The 20,484-nt window shown below is 33.2% G+C and overlaps 1 protein-coding gene across 1 annotated transcript; it reads right to left on the reverse strand.

Moving 5' to 3' along the window:
* Nucleotides 1–1,236: 1,236 nt before the first annotated feature.
* On the reverse strand, nt 1,237–19,004 carry sxc (O-linked N-acetylglucosamine (GlcNAc) transferase sxc). The gene is made up of 20 exons (XM_080181113.1): nt 18,500–19,004; nt 17,687–17,827; nt 17,249–17,357; nt 16,607–16,736; nt 15,862–15,985; nt 15,647–15,715; nt 9,719–9,799; nt 8,800–8,915; nt 8,338–8,521; nt 7,754–8,007; nt 6,757–7,564; nt 6,319–6,419; nt 5,866–5,986; nt 4,995–5,073; nt 4,484–4,641; nt 3,770–3,961; nt 3,419–3,486; nt 2,932–3,020; nt 2,422–2,590; nt 1,237–2,000 (listed from the first exon to the last, which is right to left on the reverse strand). Exons 2-20 carry the CDS (start codon nt 17,792–17,794, stop codon nt 1,853–1,855), a joined length of 3,108 nt encoding a protein of 1,035 aa, XP_080037239.1. The 5' UTR covers nt 17,795–17,827; nt 18,500–19,004; the 3' UTR covers nt 1,237–1,852.
* Nucleotides 19,005–20,484: the final 1,480 nt, after the last annotated feature.

The following is a 20,484-nucleotide window of genomic DNA, read 5'->3' on the forward strand; positions in this document are numbered from 1 at the left end:
AGACAAAAAAAACTTAATTCTATATGTATGAGAAGGACTAGCGGAAACACCCTTAGAGGGGTAGAAGTCGACCTCCCCCCCCCCCCTACTTTCAATTGTAATTTTAAAATGTCAATAAAATTTTTGAGGGGGGACAACTATTTTTAACCCTTACAGATCGGGCCCCAATTCCCACCTTAATAGATCGGGGGGGGGGGGGGTCATATTGACCCCCCCCTCTATCTCGGCTCCTGTTACAGATAAAGACGTAAAATTTTTTTCTGGTGGTTCATGTGTATTTTTAGAGAAAATTACTTTTTCTAGTCATAGCAGCTAGACCGCTCCTTAGCCGCTTTTTAGCGGCCAGCCGCTAAATATTAAAACAGCTGTAGAGCGGCCAATTTTGCAGCTAGAATGACCAAATTTTATGGCGAACTTTTATTTTTCATAACCAAAAAATTACTTTTTCTGATCATCGCCGAAAAACGGCAAATAACGGAAACCGCCATTTTCGGCGGTAAAACGGCGGTTGGCGGCGCCAATTAATAATTTATCTGTTTATTGTTGCTCAAGGATTTACCAAAAAAATTTATAGGTCTCTAGCTGTAATAGAAGCCACGATATTCATGACATATGTCTGTAGTAAAAGCCGGACAAAAATCGGTCATAAAGTCGGTCAGGGAGCGGTCAAACGGTCATAACACCACTTTTCTCAGAAGGTCATTGATATCTAAGTATTCACCAAAAAAATTTTAGGTTTTTAACCTTATACACAAAAGTCATAATGTAGAAATTAAGATTTATTTAGAAATTTTTTCTAAATTTGGTGCCACCTAACCGACTTTGAACGGACGCCACGACCGACACAGACCAGATATCCTTATAAGATCAACTCTTGCCTACGTATAATTACTAAACTTAAAAAGTCATGAAGTCACAACTCTCTATCTTATATACAAAAAAAATGACATTGAAAAAACTAGAGGGGGGGGGGTCAATATGACCCCCCCCCCCCCGATCTGTAAGGGTTAAGGGCGATTTCATAGATGGTCCCCCAAAATAGTCATCAACCATCCCAGGACCTATGAGAGGCTACGCTGTAAAGGAAAACCATATCGGTTCAGCGGTTAGCCAGATCCTTCGGTACAGAGACAAACAGACATCCTGTTACTTTATTATAGGGATAACTGTTCCCTTCATCCCTAGCCACTAATTCGTAAAGAAACTTCGCTACAACAATAATAAAAAACTCATTAATTAACAACAAACAAAATATATTTATTTTTCTTGCTATAGATTAATACACGAGTTTATGTGCAGTTATCTTTTAACACAGATTTACAAATCATTTTTACTCATACACAAACAATTGATAATACGGTGGTTTTTAACGTTAATATTAATATATTATCCAATAGTTTACCATTTAGTTTATCAAAACAACGTTAAAAACCGCCGTTTATTTTAAGATTGCAATAGAAAATAATATCATAATTTCGTCTTGGTCATTGAAAGGTTAATTCACATTCTTCTGTATTTTTATTTTTGCTCAAAATGTTTTTTTTATATTTTGGCTCAGATATGTACCAATATATGTAAATATTAAGCTACATTTTTAAATTTATTTAAACCCCAAACATTTTCTAATTTTATACATGATCGTTTAATTCTTGTCTTCTATACTTTTAATATTTTGATTTGATGTCGTATTCTTTAGTTTATTATGCATATTTTAAAGTATATTTTTTTATTACATATATAATTTATGTTATGTTATTTCAAAACAAACTTCATTATTCCAAGCGTCTTTTTTTCACTATATGAAGTAGTTTTTTTAATACACTAAAATTAATAAATCTCATTTATTTTCAATTTAAAAAATATGTGAAGATTTTTCTCCCTTCTTGAATTTGTTAAACATCTTGTAGAACAACTCTTCCAGATCTTTGGCGTATGTTGGTACGCTGAAGAGGGGAGAGGTAAGACGACCAGACCACACGCGGGCACGGACAAGGCGTAAACTGAAATAAAAACAGGTAGAGATTTCATTTCACTGAAATAATAGGTAAAAGCTAGCACTTTCTTCATGTTTGGACTTAGATTATTTTTTTTCTGCTAAAAAATGCATTCCCTCCCCCCCCCCCTCTAATCTCCCCCCAGAAAAGGGGAAAATAATGAAAAATTTACAGTTCTCTCATTTTATTCATTTTTACCCTCCCACATTTTTTCTAGTTTTTTCCTAAGGATGGGGGGAAAATGTTTCAGCCCATTTACATATTTTTTACCCCCCCCCCCCCAAATTAACAGGGGATCCCGTGCAGAATATACACCCATTGCAGGCACTTTAAGAGAAACATCAAAAATGACATTCCTTTTTTATAGTGTAAATAAGTTACTTAAACAGTGTAACTAAGTTACTTAAACAAAAACATAGCAACTTACTATTCTTTATCAGTTCCAAGTTTGACTGCAATATTTTCATAATCCTCTCTGGATTCAGCGACCAGTTCTGGCATGCCCAGGGTGCAGAGCTGGCTGCTGGCAACTCTGGAGGCCAGGGTCTCGCCAGGTAGGGTCACCATGGGTGTGCCGGCCCATAATACATCCATACCTAGATATTATTTTCATTAGAAACCCAAATCATTAAGTGTTGACTTGTATAATAAGCCTGTCAAGATATATTTAATAATGGCAGGTGTCGTACTTAAAAATTATACTTAAAACAATATAAAGTATTAAGAAACACAATAAAGATTTCAGAGGGGTGATAACAAAAGTTTTCTAGTAGTAATTTTACATTCTTGTCTAATTATAAATCATTCTATGTCTTTATATCTGTCTAACAAAATCTATACAAAACATATATCTATAATATTACAAACACACCGGCTGGCTAAAAATATTGTACTCTGCACTGCATGTAACATTGTCTGTCTATCTATCTATCTATACCTGTTGTATGACCATTACAGAGAGGTGTATCCAGACAAACATCAGCTAGTTGTCCTCTTCTGACATGCTCTTCTTTGGCTGCGACATTGCTAAAATATTTGTTCAAAATTATTAATTGTTTCTATTAGGGTTGGCAATCCGAATTCTGCACAATATTTGGACCCAGAATCCTCAATATTTCTACGATTAGCAATCCACAAAAAAAAGAATCCACAATCCACGGATTAATCCACTTTTTTTTTGCGGATTTTTGGTAATAATTCATATTCGACCCAAAAATTTGCCATCCACAGTTTCTATAGGTAAGGGTATAAATGTATATGTAATAAAAAAAATAGAACTAACCCAATATTCTTATTTGTAGGGTTGTACCTTTGTTAATAATGGGGGGACACGAAGACCACTCCCCTTACTTTCAATATATTTTAAAATAAATAGAGCTCTGTGTTCGACTGGGCACTTTCAAGGAAACCGCCTGTGTATTTACCTGAAAATAATCTTGCCATTCTTAAGTCCCATCTGTTGTGCGGCCACATGGATATTAGTCTCACCAACCTAAACAAAGAATTCATTATTTAACACATTATTAATACCCGCGACTGCGGCGCTCTTCGTCGGAAAGGTGATAGGTTCTGACACCGCGTCATAACTTAAAAATTGTACCTACTGCTGCTATGTCATGTGCGCGACATAAAGATAGTTTGTGTTCCCAAAAACAGGAGCATTTCATTATCATGCACAGTTAGGACTTCCAGACAAAGGTTGTGCAATCAAAGGGTTGGTTGTCTGTAAAGAGTTTCACCAGTCTTTACAATCAACAATATAATATAAGTAATACCTGAGGGAATCTAAGCAGCCATAAAACACTGTTGGGTACTCTGTTAAGAATATTAACCCACATCTTCAGGGTTCCAGGATCAATCTTGTAGAGCTGGTTAAAGTTGCAGAAGATAACGGCATCGTCAGGGAGACCATACTGTTGTCTTGTCGTCACCATGATCTGGTCAGGGATTTCTTCACCGGTGGCCGCCTAGACATTAGACATTTTGTTAGTTTTACCATGTTGTTTTCAATCTATGTTTAGTAATACTAAGTCAAGCAAGCATATCTAGATTCTAGTTACAACTATCTTTTTAAAAAATGCAGGAATCTTTAGGTATAAAGCAATGGAAGATAAAATGATATACATCCCATATCATTGAAATTTTCGATACCAATAGCTTGGAACCAACAAATAACAGAGCATGTTTTTTTTCAGAATTTTACAAACTAAATTATTCTTTTATTATCTGTTCATAACCTACTCAGTATAATAAGAACAATCTGGCCATATAAAGGTTAGGACGTGTCACCTTTTGGTCACATAAGTCGGCTGATAATAATTGAATATCTTTGTATAAATTTAGCTTTCGATAAATTACATCGCCCAAAAATTTCGTCGATCAACGTAAAAAACATAAACAAATATGTTTAGAAGATAAAAATTCCCTTTTAAGTTTGACGGATTATTGTACCCGACAGCCTATCTAGTGTCATAAATGTATCAACTGACCTTGGCATTAATCTGAGTGGCCAGACCATTCTGGATGCTGATACCGTTAACATTGGTCTGTAGCTGTCCATTCAGAATCATACTGTTGATAGGTGTAGTGGAGGAGAGCTCTGCAACTGTTACGCTTGCATTAACTGTCTTGTCCTCGTGTTTGCCAGCTGCAAAATAAAATTTATTTAATCACTATGGTGCAGCAATTTCAAACAACAATTAAAAAACTATTTTATTTATATTTAGGCGCGGAAAATTAAAATTAAAATTATGCAGCAGGGGAAAAAAATTAATCTTGTGCAGAATATACACCCCTGAAGTACCCGCTTCCCTCTCTAATTGACTGACCACTATCCAAGCAAGAAATATATATCAAAGTATATTTTAAAAAACAACCCTTTATAAAGTGTTAGGTACATTCAGAAACATTAGAGAGAGCTAAAATACATACCTATTTGATCAATTTTTATTCCTTAATGACAACAAGCATTTTAAAATGTAAAAAAACAAAAGCTTTTACCTTCCATTGTGACCTTAATCAAGCTGGCAACATTCTTGATAGGTTCTGGGTTCACTGCGTTAATAACAGCAATGTTATCCTGAAAAATATTAAGGTTAGTAAAATAAGAGGTAATCTTTAATGCAGGGGTGTATATTCTGCAAATTTGGCCCTGCTAAGAGGGAGGGGGGGGGGGGGGTAAATAAAATAAAAAATAGAAGTTTGGGGGGGGGGGGGGGGGAGGGACAATATAAAAATTAAGGTAAAAACTTAACACTGAAAACATTTTTACTATTTTTCTCCTCTCCTTGGTGAAAAAATTAAAGAATTACGTGGGAGAGGGGATAAATATGAATAAAATAAAGAGTTCTGAAAATATTTTTCTTTCATCCTTCCTTGCTGGAAAAAAACTAGGAGGGGAAAAAAATAAAAAAATTTGCAGCATGGGAAAAAAATGAATCTTTTGCAGAATATACACCCCTGCTTTAATGTGGATTTTAAGGTATTCATGGTAGTTTGTTTTGACTACTTTAATGATGGGGTGGGGGGGGGGGAAGGAGTAAAAACTAATATTTTGGAGATAAATATCAATATCACATGATTTGTACAAAATTACCTAGGGCATTAAACCATGGAGAATTTTCAAAAGATTTAATTGGGATTCAATCTCAACCACAGCAAAAAGGAGGAAGGGGGTGGGGGGTAAGATCAACCATATTTCCATAAACTGGGGGAGGAAAACCAATCCCCCACCCCAAGGGGTGGAAGGGGGTGGTAAAATAAACCATATTTCCATAAATTGGGGAAAGAAAATAAATCCCCCACCCCCCTCTTGGACGTTCCTGAAATCATATATTGTCCATAACTGTATGAAAATTGCTTAATATTGTACCTGAACATGACCGTTGATTGTCTTATCCGCATCGGCCATGACAATTCTCTCCTGTAGATGGGGGAACATACGCTGATGGTCACCAATGAAAAATGTGTGGGGCATGTATGCCAAGTTCTCACTAAAAATAAAACATTTATTTTAGGTGGATTATTCTTTTAAAAAGTTTAAAACAAATTCTTTGTAACTGTAATTGAAGTTTTGGCTGTGTTTCATCATTATATCAATATAATAGAGAGGAAACAGAAAGTCTTTAGCCATAAGTCTATGAGAGCGGCATCATTGAAGGATGATATTTTCGCCATTTCAACAACCTATAAATTTTCTTAATGGCTGTATGTAAGTTATATTTAAAGAAATATAATGATGAGAATATAAAACGATTATATTCTGAAGACGTTTTTGCCTACACACACGTATTAAACTTAAATCAGCTGAGCTAACAAAACTTACCTATATTGAGCAGCAAGCTGGATAGGTGATGTCTGTTTGTCTGTGATGATATAATCCATGTAGTTAGCACCACTAGTACCGGGATAACCAAGCCACATAGCCTAAATAAAAACAAAATGTTTTCATATAAACTTTAGCCATTATCTAATCAAAACAATTTAAATGTCATACCAACGTAAAGAACTACAGAAAAGGAGTAGTTACACAAAATGCATTTAAACTTAATTTATAGGGCATATTAGTACTTGAAAACATTATTTTTGTAATAATTGCAATTTATACAGATGGCTATTTTCATAAAAACAGAATGAAGACTAATTTAATGATGTCTAATTGTTTGTTATTTACTGTAATACAAAATTATATATGTTTGTTTGTATTATATTTCATGCAACAATCCCCTTAAGTTGTATTTCAATTATGAGGACAAAATTCTACCTGGATAGGTGCGGGACGAAGGGCAAAAATCTCGTTTCGGGCTCCCTTCGTGTAGCCGTTCATGTTGACCAAAATATGAATTCCATCCGCGTAAATCCTATCCGCAGCCTTGCCGTTGCACGGAATATTGGACAGATCGATGAAATGTTCCGCGTCGTTGGCAACACGTTGTCTGAAGGTGGTACCGTCGTCAGGGCTCAGGGAATAGCAGAAAATCTCTACGCGTGACCTGTTGTGATTGCCGGGGACGCTTTGCATCAAATGTGACGTGGGATGATTTCCGAAATCTGATGAAACATAACCAATTCTCAAACGGCCGTCGGGCGCCAGCGAATTATTGAATTTATAAGGCGGCTTGTGCAGCACTTGGATCTTCTCAAGGCACAGTTGGGCGTGGCGGGCGGCGATACCTTTCCTGTAGTCATGTGATAGCGGGTACAGCATACTGTGATGTGGATGAACACTCGGCAGACGATTCTTCTCCAGCTGATCCCCAACAATGCTCACAATCTTGCGCATGCGCGTGTTATAATCCGTCCAGTCGCAAACGATTTGCAGACAATGGGCTAGATTACAGTAGGCATCGGGGAAATCCGGCTTCAGCTTGAGCGCTGTACGGTAACTCTGAATAGCCTCTGGTATATTGCCGCTGTCCTTGTGCACGCTAGCCAGGTTGGAATGCGCGTCGGCGAAGGCGGGGTTGATCTGAATGGCGCGGGAGTAACACTGCAACGCGCCCTGTACGTCGTGCATTTCCTTCAGGGTGTTACCCATGTTACTATACGCGTCAGCAAAAGCGGGTTGAATCCTAAAGAAAAGAGAGAAAAAGGTTAATATCAATAGTTTGATAGGTAGGTAGAAAAGAAATAAATATGCAGTTTTATTAACTAAAATAACACGGATTCTTAATCATAAACATCTACGAAGTTTTAGTTATTTTTAAGACTTAATAGCTTAAGGGATAACTGTTATTTGAATTTATTATTTAAATAGGTACCTTATGGCCTCTTTATAGTGAAGCAACGCCTCATTCAATTTTCCCTGTTGCTGGAGAATGGATGCAAGATTGCTGTGGGCGGCAGCAAACTCGGGGAATACCTCGAGTGCCTTCAGGTAGAGGCGGGTGGCTTCCTCGATGTACCCCTGCTCCCTCTTGATGTTGGCGAGGTTGTTCAAGCTGTCGGCGTGGGTGGGTGACAGCTGCAGGGCGGTGTTGTAACATTCTTCTGATTCCGCTACCAGGCCCTTCTCCTACAAAATATTTATAATAAAATAATATATTATAAAGTGGGTGTTAGAGGGAGGTGTTTATGAGTGGGACTCATTCCGAGTTCTTGACTTTCCACTCAACTTTTTGAAAGTTTAAGAGAACTTTTTTTTTAGTTTTAATCGATACCTCCCCGATGCCAAAATATCTAACTAAAGCTGCTGAAATTTTAATAACTTTTTCTTAATTGTCAAGAAACTAATGATAAAATATATACTTGTTTTAAATCCATTGAGCAGCGATAGAACAGACATACTGACATACTAAGTATACATATTATAGTTTCTGCGCTTATAAACATGATCAAATAATACCTTCAAAGCATTAGCCAAATTACAATAAGCATCTGGAAAGTTAGGCTGTAGCTCTATAGCACGTCTGTACGTGTCAACCGCCAGGTCAATGAGACCCTGCTCGTAGTAGACACATGCCAGGTTTCCGTGGACCACCGCATGGTTGGGTGACAGGTTCAACGCCCGCAGATAGGCTGCTACGGCTCTGAAATTTAATTTAATTATTTAATTTTTGTTAAAAACAAAATAATGGGGTTACACACCCCCGCCCGCCCGGCCCCCTATTCTAAACTAATTGAAAATAAGGTGGGGGTATATTTCACCCTATGACTAACCATTACGAGGAGAATTAAGCCAATATAACCTAGCTCATCCTATAATAATAAAAAAACGAAAAACTCCCCCCCCCCGCCCTCTCTGATTTTCAATTTATTTCAATGCTCAAAATATTATTTTATGTGAAAGTAAAATAAGAAACAATACCTGTCAAAAATTCTGGCTTCCTTCAGCACATTACCAAGATTAATGTATGCATCCAGAAAGTTTGGATCCAGAGCAACAGCCTTCTCAAAGTGATGAATAGCCAACCATATCTCTCCCTGCACGTTGGCGTATCGTTGCATTTTAAAAGTAAACAAATTTGGTTGCCAGATTTTTTAGTTTTATTATTGGAGGATTTTTTTTCCATTTTCAATTATAAGCTTGAACACTAATAGGTTGGAACCTACCAATCAAAATACATAGGAACTGAAAACTTTTTAGCAAAAAAAAAAGAAAACACAATAGTCAACCGTTGACTGCCAATGTAATTTATAGTCCATTATCCCCTCCACACTCGTTAATTTTTTAAAAGCGAAGCTTTTCTATAATTAGGGTCGGTCCGTCCGTACGTCCGTCCGTCACAGAGAGATAGCTCTTTTCGTTAATTTAAATAGGTTAGATTTCAAATTTTGCAGGGTGATTCCTGTAGTAATTAGGAGTGATTTAGAAAGCGTAGCATTTATATAATCATTATCAGAATGTCCGTACCTCCATTTTAAACATGTTGATTTTTTACTTTTTTGACAAATTTTAGGTGATCTAATTATCCGATTGATCTGATTTTTGGGGTACTGATTCCTGGGACAGCAAAGTACAATATTATAAGCGAGGCAACTATATAATCTCTAAAGTCTCTAAAAATGTAAGTATGTCCTTAAAGATTATCCTGTATCGAGCAGTTTTTCATCAAATTTACTTGCAATATTGTTTGTACTGATGCATTAATATTCTGCTAATTCAGTTCTGACAATCTACAAGTGTTAATGTTCGTTTGTCCTTCCATTTCAGAGCTTCGCTTTTATGGATGTTGTCATCCTTGTTCTATTAAACTTCATTCATGGGAAAAGTATGCAACAATTGCCTGAGCGTTGAAGACACAACCGAGATTGGACCAGGCCACCGCAAAGTCGGGTCTCGTCTCAATGGCTTTCAAGTAGCATGCCTAATTTGGGTAACGTTGGAAGGAGCAAGGAAGTGGAAGAGAAAGGAAAAGGAAAAAATAAACACATTAGTCACGAGTTTAATAAAGTTTTTTTTTGTAGATTCATATTATCAAAGGCAAAGATGTGGCACCAAAAAAATATTTTGATCAAAAACCAGCTAGATATATTTTTTTTTAAATATTTTTTTTTAGTGCTAAATCCCTGTCCTGTATCAAAATTGATGAATTAATATATTATAAAGGTTTGTTAAAAAGCAGCACGGAAGTTGGTAGCTTCTTATTTATAGGAATAATATTCAAATTATATTAAATTAAAATGTGTTTTAAGGATTCATAGTGAATTGCAATAAAAGGTCTTAATTATTCAAAATGCTACCAACGACCTGGCATGCCAATCAAACCAACTACACATGTTCTACGTGAGCGAGAGAAAAAAAAAACTAATAAAAAAGTTACGATTTATGATGAGTTTTGATGAGAAGATAGATAGATGAGGTATGAATTTAGAGAAAACTTTAAGAAGTTCCCATAATTTGTTGCACTGCATTAGAAGAAGAAAAATCAAATTTTGATAATTTTTCAGTCAAAGTTTTGCTATAAGTGCAATAACAAAAATTTGCTGTTTTCAAAAAAAATATTTTGTTATTTTTGTGCAGGCGTTTTTAGGGTTTAGTGCGTGGATTTGGTATGAAAAAACGCACTTTTTTACTACAGAAACATTTTGATCGTGCAATGATGAAATTCTAAGAAACATAATCACAGCAAAATTAAAGAGCATTGCTTATGTTTAAAAATGAAAAAAACATATTTTTTAATAAGCAATGCTTCACAATATTAAAATATAGTTATCAAAATCACTACTATAATATTATATAGCAACATGAATTGGTTGTCGGGGGGTGTTTCTTTTATCATTTACCTTAAAAACCAATATTGAACAGATGGTACCTAGTACCTAGAGGGGGCAGGGCTTCGATCCTGGTGTCCACATGTCCGCTGGTGGTAAGGTCCTGACCCGTCAAAAAAAACCAATAGAATCATTAGTAATTGTAATAAAAAAAGGAGAAAAAAAATGATTTGTTGAATTCATATATTAGTCGCATAAAAGTCCTACAAAATCTGATGATTTTATTTTTGGATTAATATTTTCATTTTAGGAAAAAAATATGTATAAAAGACAAAATTTTGTTCCTGATTTTTATTTTTTTTTCAAATCAGAATTTCATTTAATTTTTGAGGATTGTGAATGAAAGAAATCGAGAATACATAATTTTTATTTTTGTAGTAGCACAGCTACTCTATAATTATAGTTTGACTAATGTGTATCAATGTATGTGACATTAACTTTCTCTCTCTTCAAATTATTTGAATAGTTCAAACATTGCCTTGGTTATGTTTATTAGAGCTCTAAATGGCAAATCTTAAGAATTTTCCTACATTATTTCCTATTCAATTATGGGTATAATTTGAATTACATAAATACCTACTAATTCAAAGAGGGTTTGAATGGGTTATCACTCCCCCCCCCCCCGCCATTTTCGAAATCTACCACAAACTTTTACTTTCTAAATAACTAGCGGCTTCGCCCCTAGCCTCTAGGGGCTTTGTCACAAGAGATGACAACAACAAAAAATTCAAAAAAAAAATAAGAAGAATTAAAGAAATCTTCTACAAAAGAAATTTTCTACAAAAGAAATCTTCTACAAAAGAATTCTTCTTCAAAAGAATATTTCTACAAAAGAATTCTTCACCAAAAAAAAAAAAAAAAAAAAAAAAAAAAAAAAATGGGGGGGATTTTTTTGTTTTTGGTGGGGTTGGGGGTGTTCCACCCCCCAAGAAAATAGCTTAAAACCACCGCAGGACCAATAGGTATATACCCTGAAGAGTAGAATCCATTCGGTTCAGTGGTTACCGAGATCTTAAGCTTCAGACGGACAGACGGACAGACGGACAGACAGACGGACAGACATAGTTCTACTTTGTATTATAGATAGTTTGGAAGTTTTACACTAGGGGGTACACACCCTTAAGAAATTCAAATAGACTATTATACCCCCTCCGAGATAAATATCATTTTCAGGGGGGGGGGGGGATGTAGCCCTCCCCAAATTTTACAACAACCCCTATTTGATTTGCCATCCAAGTTCTTAAATTAAAATTAAAAAATAACTTTCTTCCGATATTTAAGGCAAATTTTTAAACTCCAAATAAAAGGACGTACAGCTTATTTAATGTGATAACATCAATTTTATACTTTTTATTATAAAAAGTAACTGAAAAATATTTGATTTTAAAAAGCATAAAATTAACGAGATTGTTATTTAACAATCTGAATAGAAATATAAGCTGCAAGCTCCTGGTTTATGTACACTTTTGTCCTTTCATTATATCATGAACTTTGTTAATGAATAAAAGGTTTAAAATATGCAGAAAAGTTATTTCCCTGTGGCCCAACATTACATTTTACGGATCTACTGCAGTTCACGGTAAAATATTGCTGGTAAGCAATATTTCCAAAAATCTATGAATTTTAAAGGCTGCTAGCTGCCAAACGGCTGAACGTACAGATCATGCCCGCACACCATTTTAAGCGGCATAAGAAGGCCTACAAATAATCTGAAATAGCCAAGTTCCAATTATGCACAGGGAAAGCTTCACTGAAGAAAAAACGCGTAAAATAAATAGGTCTTTTTCGCGCATTTCTCTGCACTGCGAGATAATTATGCATTATTGATTTATGGCTATTCCAGATTATTTGTAGGCCTTCTTATGCCGCTTAAAACAGTGTGCGGGCATGATCTGTACGTTTAGCCGTTTGGCAGCTAGCAGCCTTTAAATTTCATAGATTTTTGGAAATATTGCTTACCAGCAATATTTTACCGTGAACTGCAGTAGATCCCATTTTACGCCATTCTTTGTAAATTTTTTAATGGCCGCTTTATTTCTTAATAAATCTTTATCCTATTCTTGAAATTTGGTTTTTGGTTCAAAAGTACAATAACCGGACAGAAGTCGAGTAAGCTAGACATGATAAAGAATAGTACATACATGAACCTGCCAAATATCTCAAGTCAATCCAATTCATACCATTTCAATCTTATTAAAAAAAGAACATAATTAATAAAAAAAAACCTGCTGAGGGTATAAAAAAGCATCATAAACAATGTAAAACAAAAACCATTTTTTGTTGCCAGCAGAAAATTTTCTAATTGTTATTTTTTCTTATTTCTAACTAAACACAAATAGATTTTGGGACACATTTGTTCAATGATGCCTACTTCCCTTCGAACCATCTCAAGTATGTTGTCCTTTTTTAATTTAAAATAAAAGGGTATGATTTGAATTGAAGAAAAAAAAACGTTGATTATTAGTTCTCTGTATCGTAGCAGTTTTCAGTGTATTTTTCACCTAAATAAAATCTCTCCTGGATGGTGAATTTGTCTTGTTTCTTTCTTTTTTAAATTTTCCTTCATATGCTCATGATGTTTACAGGCTTGTTGTAAAAATATTTTTGGTTATTGCTTTCATTTCTGTGATTGCACTGTTGTTGTTTACTAAAACCCTTACACTCCAAGTAGGGAATGTTAAAGGCTCCGGTACTTAAAACTATGATTTGATATTATGCCTTTTAAAATTAAAATTAAAATTACACAGAATAAAGTTAATTCTGTTACCCATTCTTTAAAAGTTTACACTTAAATATTCAATTTATTCCTTTTTAAATCAAATAGGTAAATCAAGAGAATTTTTAAAAAGGCATTAATTTCGGAAAATATCTCTAAGTTCGAACGTCCTATAAGAAACCTAAAGCTACCAAGCTCTCTAAAACAAAATTTTTCCATTTTTCTACCCACCAACTAATCTAGATTTTCAATCCCACATAATCATTGAACTGAAAGCAATTTTAAATCAAAAGTATAAAAATTTTACATGGAAGATTTATTCCATATTGAAAAATGCTTGAGGTACAGTTTGCCACGTTTTAAAGCCTGAAAGATCATTTCTGAGCCGCATGCGCGGAAGGACAAGCTGAGTGAGCGGTCAGGCGGTCACATGACCAGCCCAGCGGTCACAGACCTTGTCTTTCCATACCCGAGCTAGTCAAATCCCCGCGATAACATTCATAATTATCAACCCTCAAATTTTAAAATTACTTTTTGCCATTGATTTTTTAAACACGACCAGGAAAATTATTTCTGTTTAAAACCAGATACAATTTTTAGTGTAATAAAATCTTCTATCAAAATTAAAAAATAAGGAAAAATTAAATTTCTATTATAAAAAGCAAGAATCAGTAAAATCAAGCTTTACGTTTTCATGATCAGATTAAAAGCTTATGACAATTTATAACAAGTAAATTCTGGTTAGCAATATTAGATTTAAAAAATAAGGTTTTAAAACAAGTTCTAGAATACGAATTACATAAAAGTATTTGAAGGTTGATAAAGCGAGGGCTTGACTATACATTATAACTCGAGTTCATATTCATATTATTTAACTTCAGCTTAGTAATGTGAAGGGCGAGAAGGTAAACCCCTAATTAAATATTTTTCAACAAAAACATTCAAAATATTATACCCCAACCCTACTCATAAAAATATTTTTTTTAAAGTTTTTCTTTACCGAAATATTTAAAGCTTTTCCCCAAATTATAGAGAAATCTACAAAAAATATCCTAATTAATACCTTGATATAAATAACTTGCCAGGACTGGACGAATTTTTGATGCAGTTATTTTAAAAAGGGTTAAAAAAATAGGACTAAAATAAATCAGAGTTAAGCTGAACTGTACACAATTTGAATTTTTTATTAAATTTCTTTGAAATCTAAATGAAATAATTTTGAAAAGCAACTGTTACTATTATAGCAAAAATTGATTGAAAATCCAAAAAAAAAATAAGTATGTTGCTAAAAATAATGAGGTAAAATAAATCCAGCTTCTCTGAAAATGTAAATTTTCTCTGAACATCAAAATCACGTCCTATAAAATATTTACGTATTAAACAAAATCAAGGTATTAATGTTATTGTTTACCTTCCTAGCGAAGCCTAGCTATTCAGAGAAACACAGCATAATTTATTCTAAAGCAGCACCGTCTCGCGGAATAAAATTGAACTATACTTTATCTCTGAACGGCTGAGGCGTGTCACCTGCCCGTAACATAGCTTGAAGTTGGGTCCGAATGAAATCATGGAAACCCGAGGGATAACTTGCGCAACCTGGTTTGCAACATACATAGTGAGATTAGGCAGGACATGTTTACAATCATTTATTAATTATTCTTCAACACGACTAACTAGAGGTGGGTCTTAAAGTCAATTTATAACAATAACATCACAGAATGGTAGCATCAAAGCTGCTGTGATGATACTGTTTTAAATGATTTAAAGAACCACCTATTAGTACAGAGAGAGATAGGTAATGATGATTAGAACTAGGATATTTGTTTTTCTAAACATTTTTGCCAGGTTTCAAACTCGTTACTTCTAATTCTGTGGATATTTTCGATGAAAAAAAGAAAATCGTATTTATAAGCAACACATTTATGGCAAGCAATTAGCATTTTGTATAAAGGTCTTACTCATCACATAGGTAGTTCAATTAATTACCTACAGTAAATTAAAAGTTCATCCAATATACTAAAGGAAGTTGATGATGAACATGATTGTAGAACTTAAGGTTTGAAACAGAATTTTTTTTTAAAAATATGTCAAATATCGTAGTTCTGTTGGTAGAAAAATAACATAACATGATAGACATTAGCATGGTTTAGATAGCCACCAGCTGATTAAAATGAGATTTATTAATCAGCTGATTTTGTGATGGGAGCGTAGCTTCTCAACCTACCTTGGCTTCGTCCAGACGTCCCAGTGCTTTCAGTAGATTTCCAAGATCAGATCTAACGCAGTACAGATCCTATAATTAAAAATATATAAATATGCTTTGACCCAATTGCTTCAAACTACAATAAAATGAGGTTTACATTATAATATATTTTTAATGTTATTTGCTAAATCCCATGTAATTTTATTTTCAAAGAGGCAGAATTTGAAATAACTTACTGGATTGTATTGGAGAGAAGACACATATGCCTGAACCGCTCCTTCCATATCACCAGCGGCTACCAGAGCAGCGGCCAGGTTTATGTAGCCGTCAATAAAGTCAGGCTTCAGTCTTACGGCATGTCTGAAAAAATAAACATTGTTAAACCTAGCTGTAAGCTTCGCCGCAATTTACGAACAGATTTGTTCTTGTTTGTATATAATAACCTAATATTTCTAATTAAAAGAGATGACTCAATTCTAAAATAACTTGTGCAACAAAGAATCTTGAGAAAGAAATAGATTTTCTTTGTTTTTATTGTTTATGTGACGTTTCTAATCTTATGTGTGTGTGTGTGAGAGTGTGGGCACGTTTTTTTTACTCTGAATAGGCCTCTATCTATAATTGACGTATTTCTTTTTAGGATAAATAAGATCATTAAGCTTTTTGTTTCTATTGATTTGCTCTAGTGTATAAAAAAATTAACTAGGTCGATTACATCCATTAACAGCAAAGCTAATTTTCATAAAAATATATAAAAGATAAGATATCCCAAAATTTCAAATATTCTTGGGACCACCGTTTTAGAGGTATTTAGCTCTATACAATGATAGTAATATGATGTTGAAAACAAAAAAAAAACAATAAAATTTCATACAAGAGACTGAGAATAACTCCTCTAACTATTACCTAAACAATTTTAAAAGCTATATAATATTGCATTGTTGGTCTGTGTTATGTTAAGTAGGTAATGCTTGTGTTTACCTGTAATTATCAAGAGCTTCTTGTAGCTGTCCCTTCTCCTTGAAAACATTTCCTAGATTGCTGTAGGCCTCGGCCAACAGTGGGTTTTGTTTAATGGCCAGGGTGGAGAAATGGGCGGATTTATCAAACCTCCTGTTTTATTAGTTCAGATTAAAAATCAATCTCTAGGTAAGTTTTTTTTTATTGTGTAATAATATAAATGTTTTTAGATTAACTTCACAGAGACAACGGGGGAAGTAGGTTACGCTAAAAATCCGTAAAGGTGCGAGTTTTATGGCCTAAAATTAGTAGTAGAACGGTAATATTCACTAAATATGTGTATTTCTTCTTGAAAAGAACAATAGACAAAATTTTTTTGTTTAAGTTAACATAAATTTTTATTGTTCTACTACTGTTTTTACCTCAAAACTCATAACCTCTACGGATTTTAAGCACAACCTACTCCCCCCTTTATCTCAAGTAATTATTATTAGTAAATGGATACGTCTCTGGATAACTAAAATAGGTATTTAATTTCATGTTTTTATTGACAGCTCCATAATATATATATGAAAACTTTTAAAGTTGAAATTTATTTAGTCCAAAATCAATAGGAAGGTTTCTTAAGTTTCAAATATTATTATAGTGAATGATCTGAACTTTTCCTGCATTGAAAATGTATGGAGGAGAGTAGGAGGAGGATACCAGTGTTGGTGGGGTCCTGCCGCCACAACTGCATGGCGTGCTTCTCGGCATTCTCATAATCACCAGCCTAAAAAATAACAAAAGTTGAATGAAATCTTTTCTTCTGTGCTAAATCAGATTTTTTTAAAGAGTATTTGTATCAAAAATGTAATTTTGTATAGTTTTGAACGATATCTCTGGGGGAAGTTTGAGCCTTAAATAGATAAATAAAAACTTCAGAGCATGAATGAAGATTATATTATAGGGAAAAAAGTATTATTTCAAAGATTATAGATATGTTTTGGTCGAGACAGACATATACCTTTTGGTGAGGTATTAATAGGTAACAGACTTTATTTAAAGATTTATGTCTAAACATGATTTTATTTACACCAAAATGACAGAAAAGTGATTTACCTGGTACTCTGAGTGTGCTAACTCTGCCAGGCCGGTGACAGTTATGGCGATAGTTTGGTGTGTGGAGCCATGGCTAGTTGTACCTAGCCGGTTGTTTGTTATCATCATGGGCAGACTGGCTGGGGGGGTAACTTGTGCTAGCTGAAAAAATGAAATGAAATAATTAAAAGCAAATAACATGAAAACTGATCACTTTTAAAAACAAGTTTGTTCGTCCATTTATATTGGTAACGAAACTACTAAATAGTTGGAAATCTGTCTGAGGCTTTTTCAGATATCTAAATATCTAATTTCTTATAAAGATTCCATGAACAAATCTCCTTGGTTCCAAAAAAACGTTCATAATATAAATATGAATTCTGTTTACATGATTTTTTTCTATATATTTTTTTTTCGTACAAGCCCTCCGAAAATCTTTTTCTATAAATCACTGAATTTGTCAATTTGTCCATCCTTTAATTCCGTGCTTCGCTACTTACATGGATTTATAAATATAATGTTGTCATCCTTGTTATATACTTTAATAACAAAATGCTCATTGAATAAACTTTTTCTATATTTCAAATGAAAACGATTCAAATGACAATTTGTTTTTTTTACATTATTAGGCTTGCTTTTCTTTGCATTTTCTAAACTCATGAGATTTTAAGCTACACAAGTCTTAGTATTTAAATTTTTCTTAATCATTATTTAAGCAAAAACATTAAGTTCATAGTTTGTTAAAATTTTATTGGAAGATGGCACGACAACAAATTAACTTTAGGTAAAAACTAGCCTAAAACCTTATAACAAACATTTAAAAATCATAATTACCTCACAAAGCTTAACAAATTGAAGAATCTTATTAATCACAAATTCACATAATTTTTAAGTGTTTTTAATATAATTTGATTATTCTTTCTTATTCCTTACTAGCAAATGCCAAATAGCAATGCATTGCTTGCAGGATGTGTTTACAAAGCATACATACGGGGGGGGGGGGGGAGCTTCCCTGGGTTGAGGGTCAAAATTTTATAAAAAGGGGGAGAGAAATATATGTATAGGGCTATAAGGACCGTATTAAACAATTCTATCACTTGCATAAAAAGTAAATTTAATTTTTTCCGATTTTTCCGAAAAATCATTTTTTATGCAAAAGAATTTGTTTTATAATATTTAAAAACATTTTAAAGTTACTGATACATTGATTTGTTTTTTAAACAAAGCTGACTAAGAAGTGAAGAGTCAGCTATATTTATGAAGGAAATGAATAAAGAAATTCGTCCAGCAAAGGAGTGTAAACAGAAACCCTGAGCCCGCAGCGGACCAATCAGAGATCAGAGAGAATGGGACAGACAGCCAATAGTAGGTCATAAAAAGGTTCACCACCCAGCAAAAATATGCTAAGCCAACCAGATGACGTTTTTCATTATAAAAATCTTAAAAAATGAATATTTAGACTTTGTAAAATGTCGTTCGTTCGAAAAATTTGAAACATTTTTAAAAATTTTTAAAGTCAGATTATCTAAATTTTTGCTGGGTAGCATATCTTTACAGAACCTAATAATGAAATAAAATCTTGAAAAATTAACTTATTTAAACAGATTTGGACAAAATGTTATAATAAAAGAAAAAAATTATTTTTATGAATAATCTTTTTGATTTTTTCAGAAAATTTTTATTATTTCACTAATTAAAACATTAAATTGATAATCTCGCCTTAAATTACAACAAAATAAATGACGAATTTAAACTTTTATAAATGTATGAAATATCATAGAAATAAAAACTTACATTAATTTTTTTCTATGAGTGGAGACTATTGCGAGACTATTGAAGCACTGCCAGGTTTAAGAGAAAGCGAGACTATTTTCCCATGGCGAGACTATCTGCTCCAGCGCTACCAAAACAAAGAATAAAGATAGCAACAAAAAAAATTTTGAACATTTTTCTTTTAAATTTTGGTAGATTTTTATTCTAAAAACTTGAAATATTTAGAATTTTATTGAATGTTTATCAAAATTATTTGGGAACTATGTCTTTGAAAACAGTTTTTAAATTTTAGACATAAAACATTATCTTTTTATTTTTCAACGAATTTTTAGAAAACACAAATTTGTAATAATAGTTCTTTGTTCAGTCATTTTTTGCATTTTATCAACTATGATTTCTCTGATTGCAAGATTGTTTTGATTTTATTATTAAAAACGAGGACAGTGAAAAATGTAAAATGAAAGTCGTCTTTTCTGCTTTGAAAACAAAAAGTTAGAAGAATGTTAGACTTTTTATACCATAATCAAATAATTAATTTTTAAAAATTATATTTCTATAGAAATTAAATTTTTTATTCTTTGTTTAAATAATACTGAACTTTTTTCAATTAGTTAGTTTTTCTTAAAAACATAATTTAAAATAATAATCTGCGGCATTCTCGCAAGTATAACGGATTTGGTATCTGACACATTTCTACCTAGACATTTTTCCCCTAAAACTTTGTACACAATATATCAAATTTAGCTTTTTTAAGTATTTTAATATGAATTTTTAATACATTTTATAAACCAAAAACAAAGATATATAGTTTTAAGATCTAAAAACTTTAAGTAAACTGCTTCATAACGTGTAATGAATATTTTATCAGAAGGAAAAAATAGCATGGAGAAAATTTAGCGAATAAAGACGGACTTTTATTTTAAACAGCGCGATGTTTAAAGTTATGAAAACAGAAAACATTTGTGAAAAAAGAAAACTATTCATTAATTAATAATTTGTTATGTTATCAAATCATTTTATTTTGACTAAATATATCATAAATACTT

This window comes from Acartia tonsa, chromosome 13 (genome assembly GCF_053477335.1).
Source record: "Acartia tonsa isolate MP-2025a chromosome 13, ASM5347733v1, whole genome shotgun sequence".
NCBI classification, from domain to species: domain Eukaryota; kingdom Metazoa; phylum Arthropoda; class Copepoda; order Calanoida; family Acartiidae; genus Acartia; species Acartia tonsa.

Bases quoted from the DNA above. Each gene is read 5' to 3' on its own strand.
- sxc (XM_080181113.1), bottom strand. From the start codon at position 17,794: ATGATGATAACAAACAACCGGCTAGGTACAACTAGCCATGGCTCCACA. The intron at 16,737-17,248 runs AAAGTTCAGATC...AATAAAACAGGA, and splicing joins CATACATTTTCAATGCAGGA to GGTTTGATAAATCCGCCCAT. The intron at 3,962-4,483 runs GTCAGTTGATAC...TCTAATGTCTAG, and splicing joins CCACTCAGATTAATGCCAAG to GCGGCCACCGGTGAAGAAAT.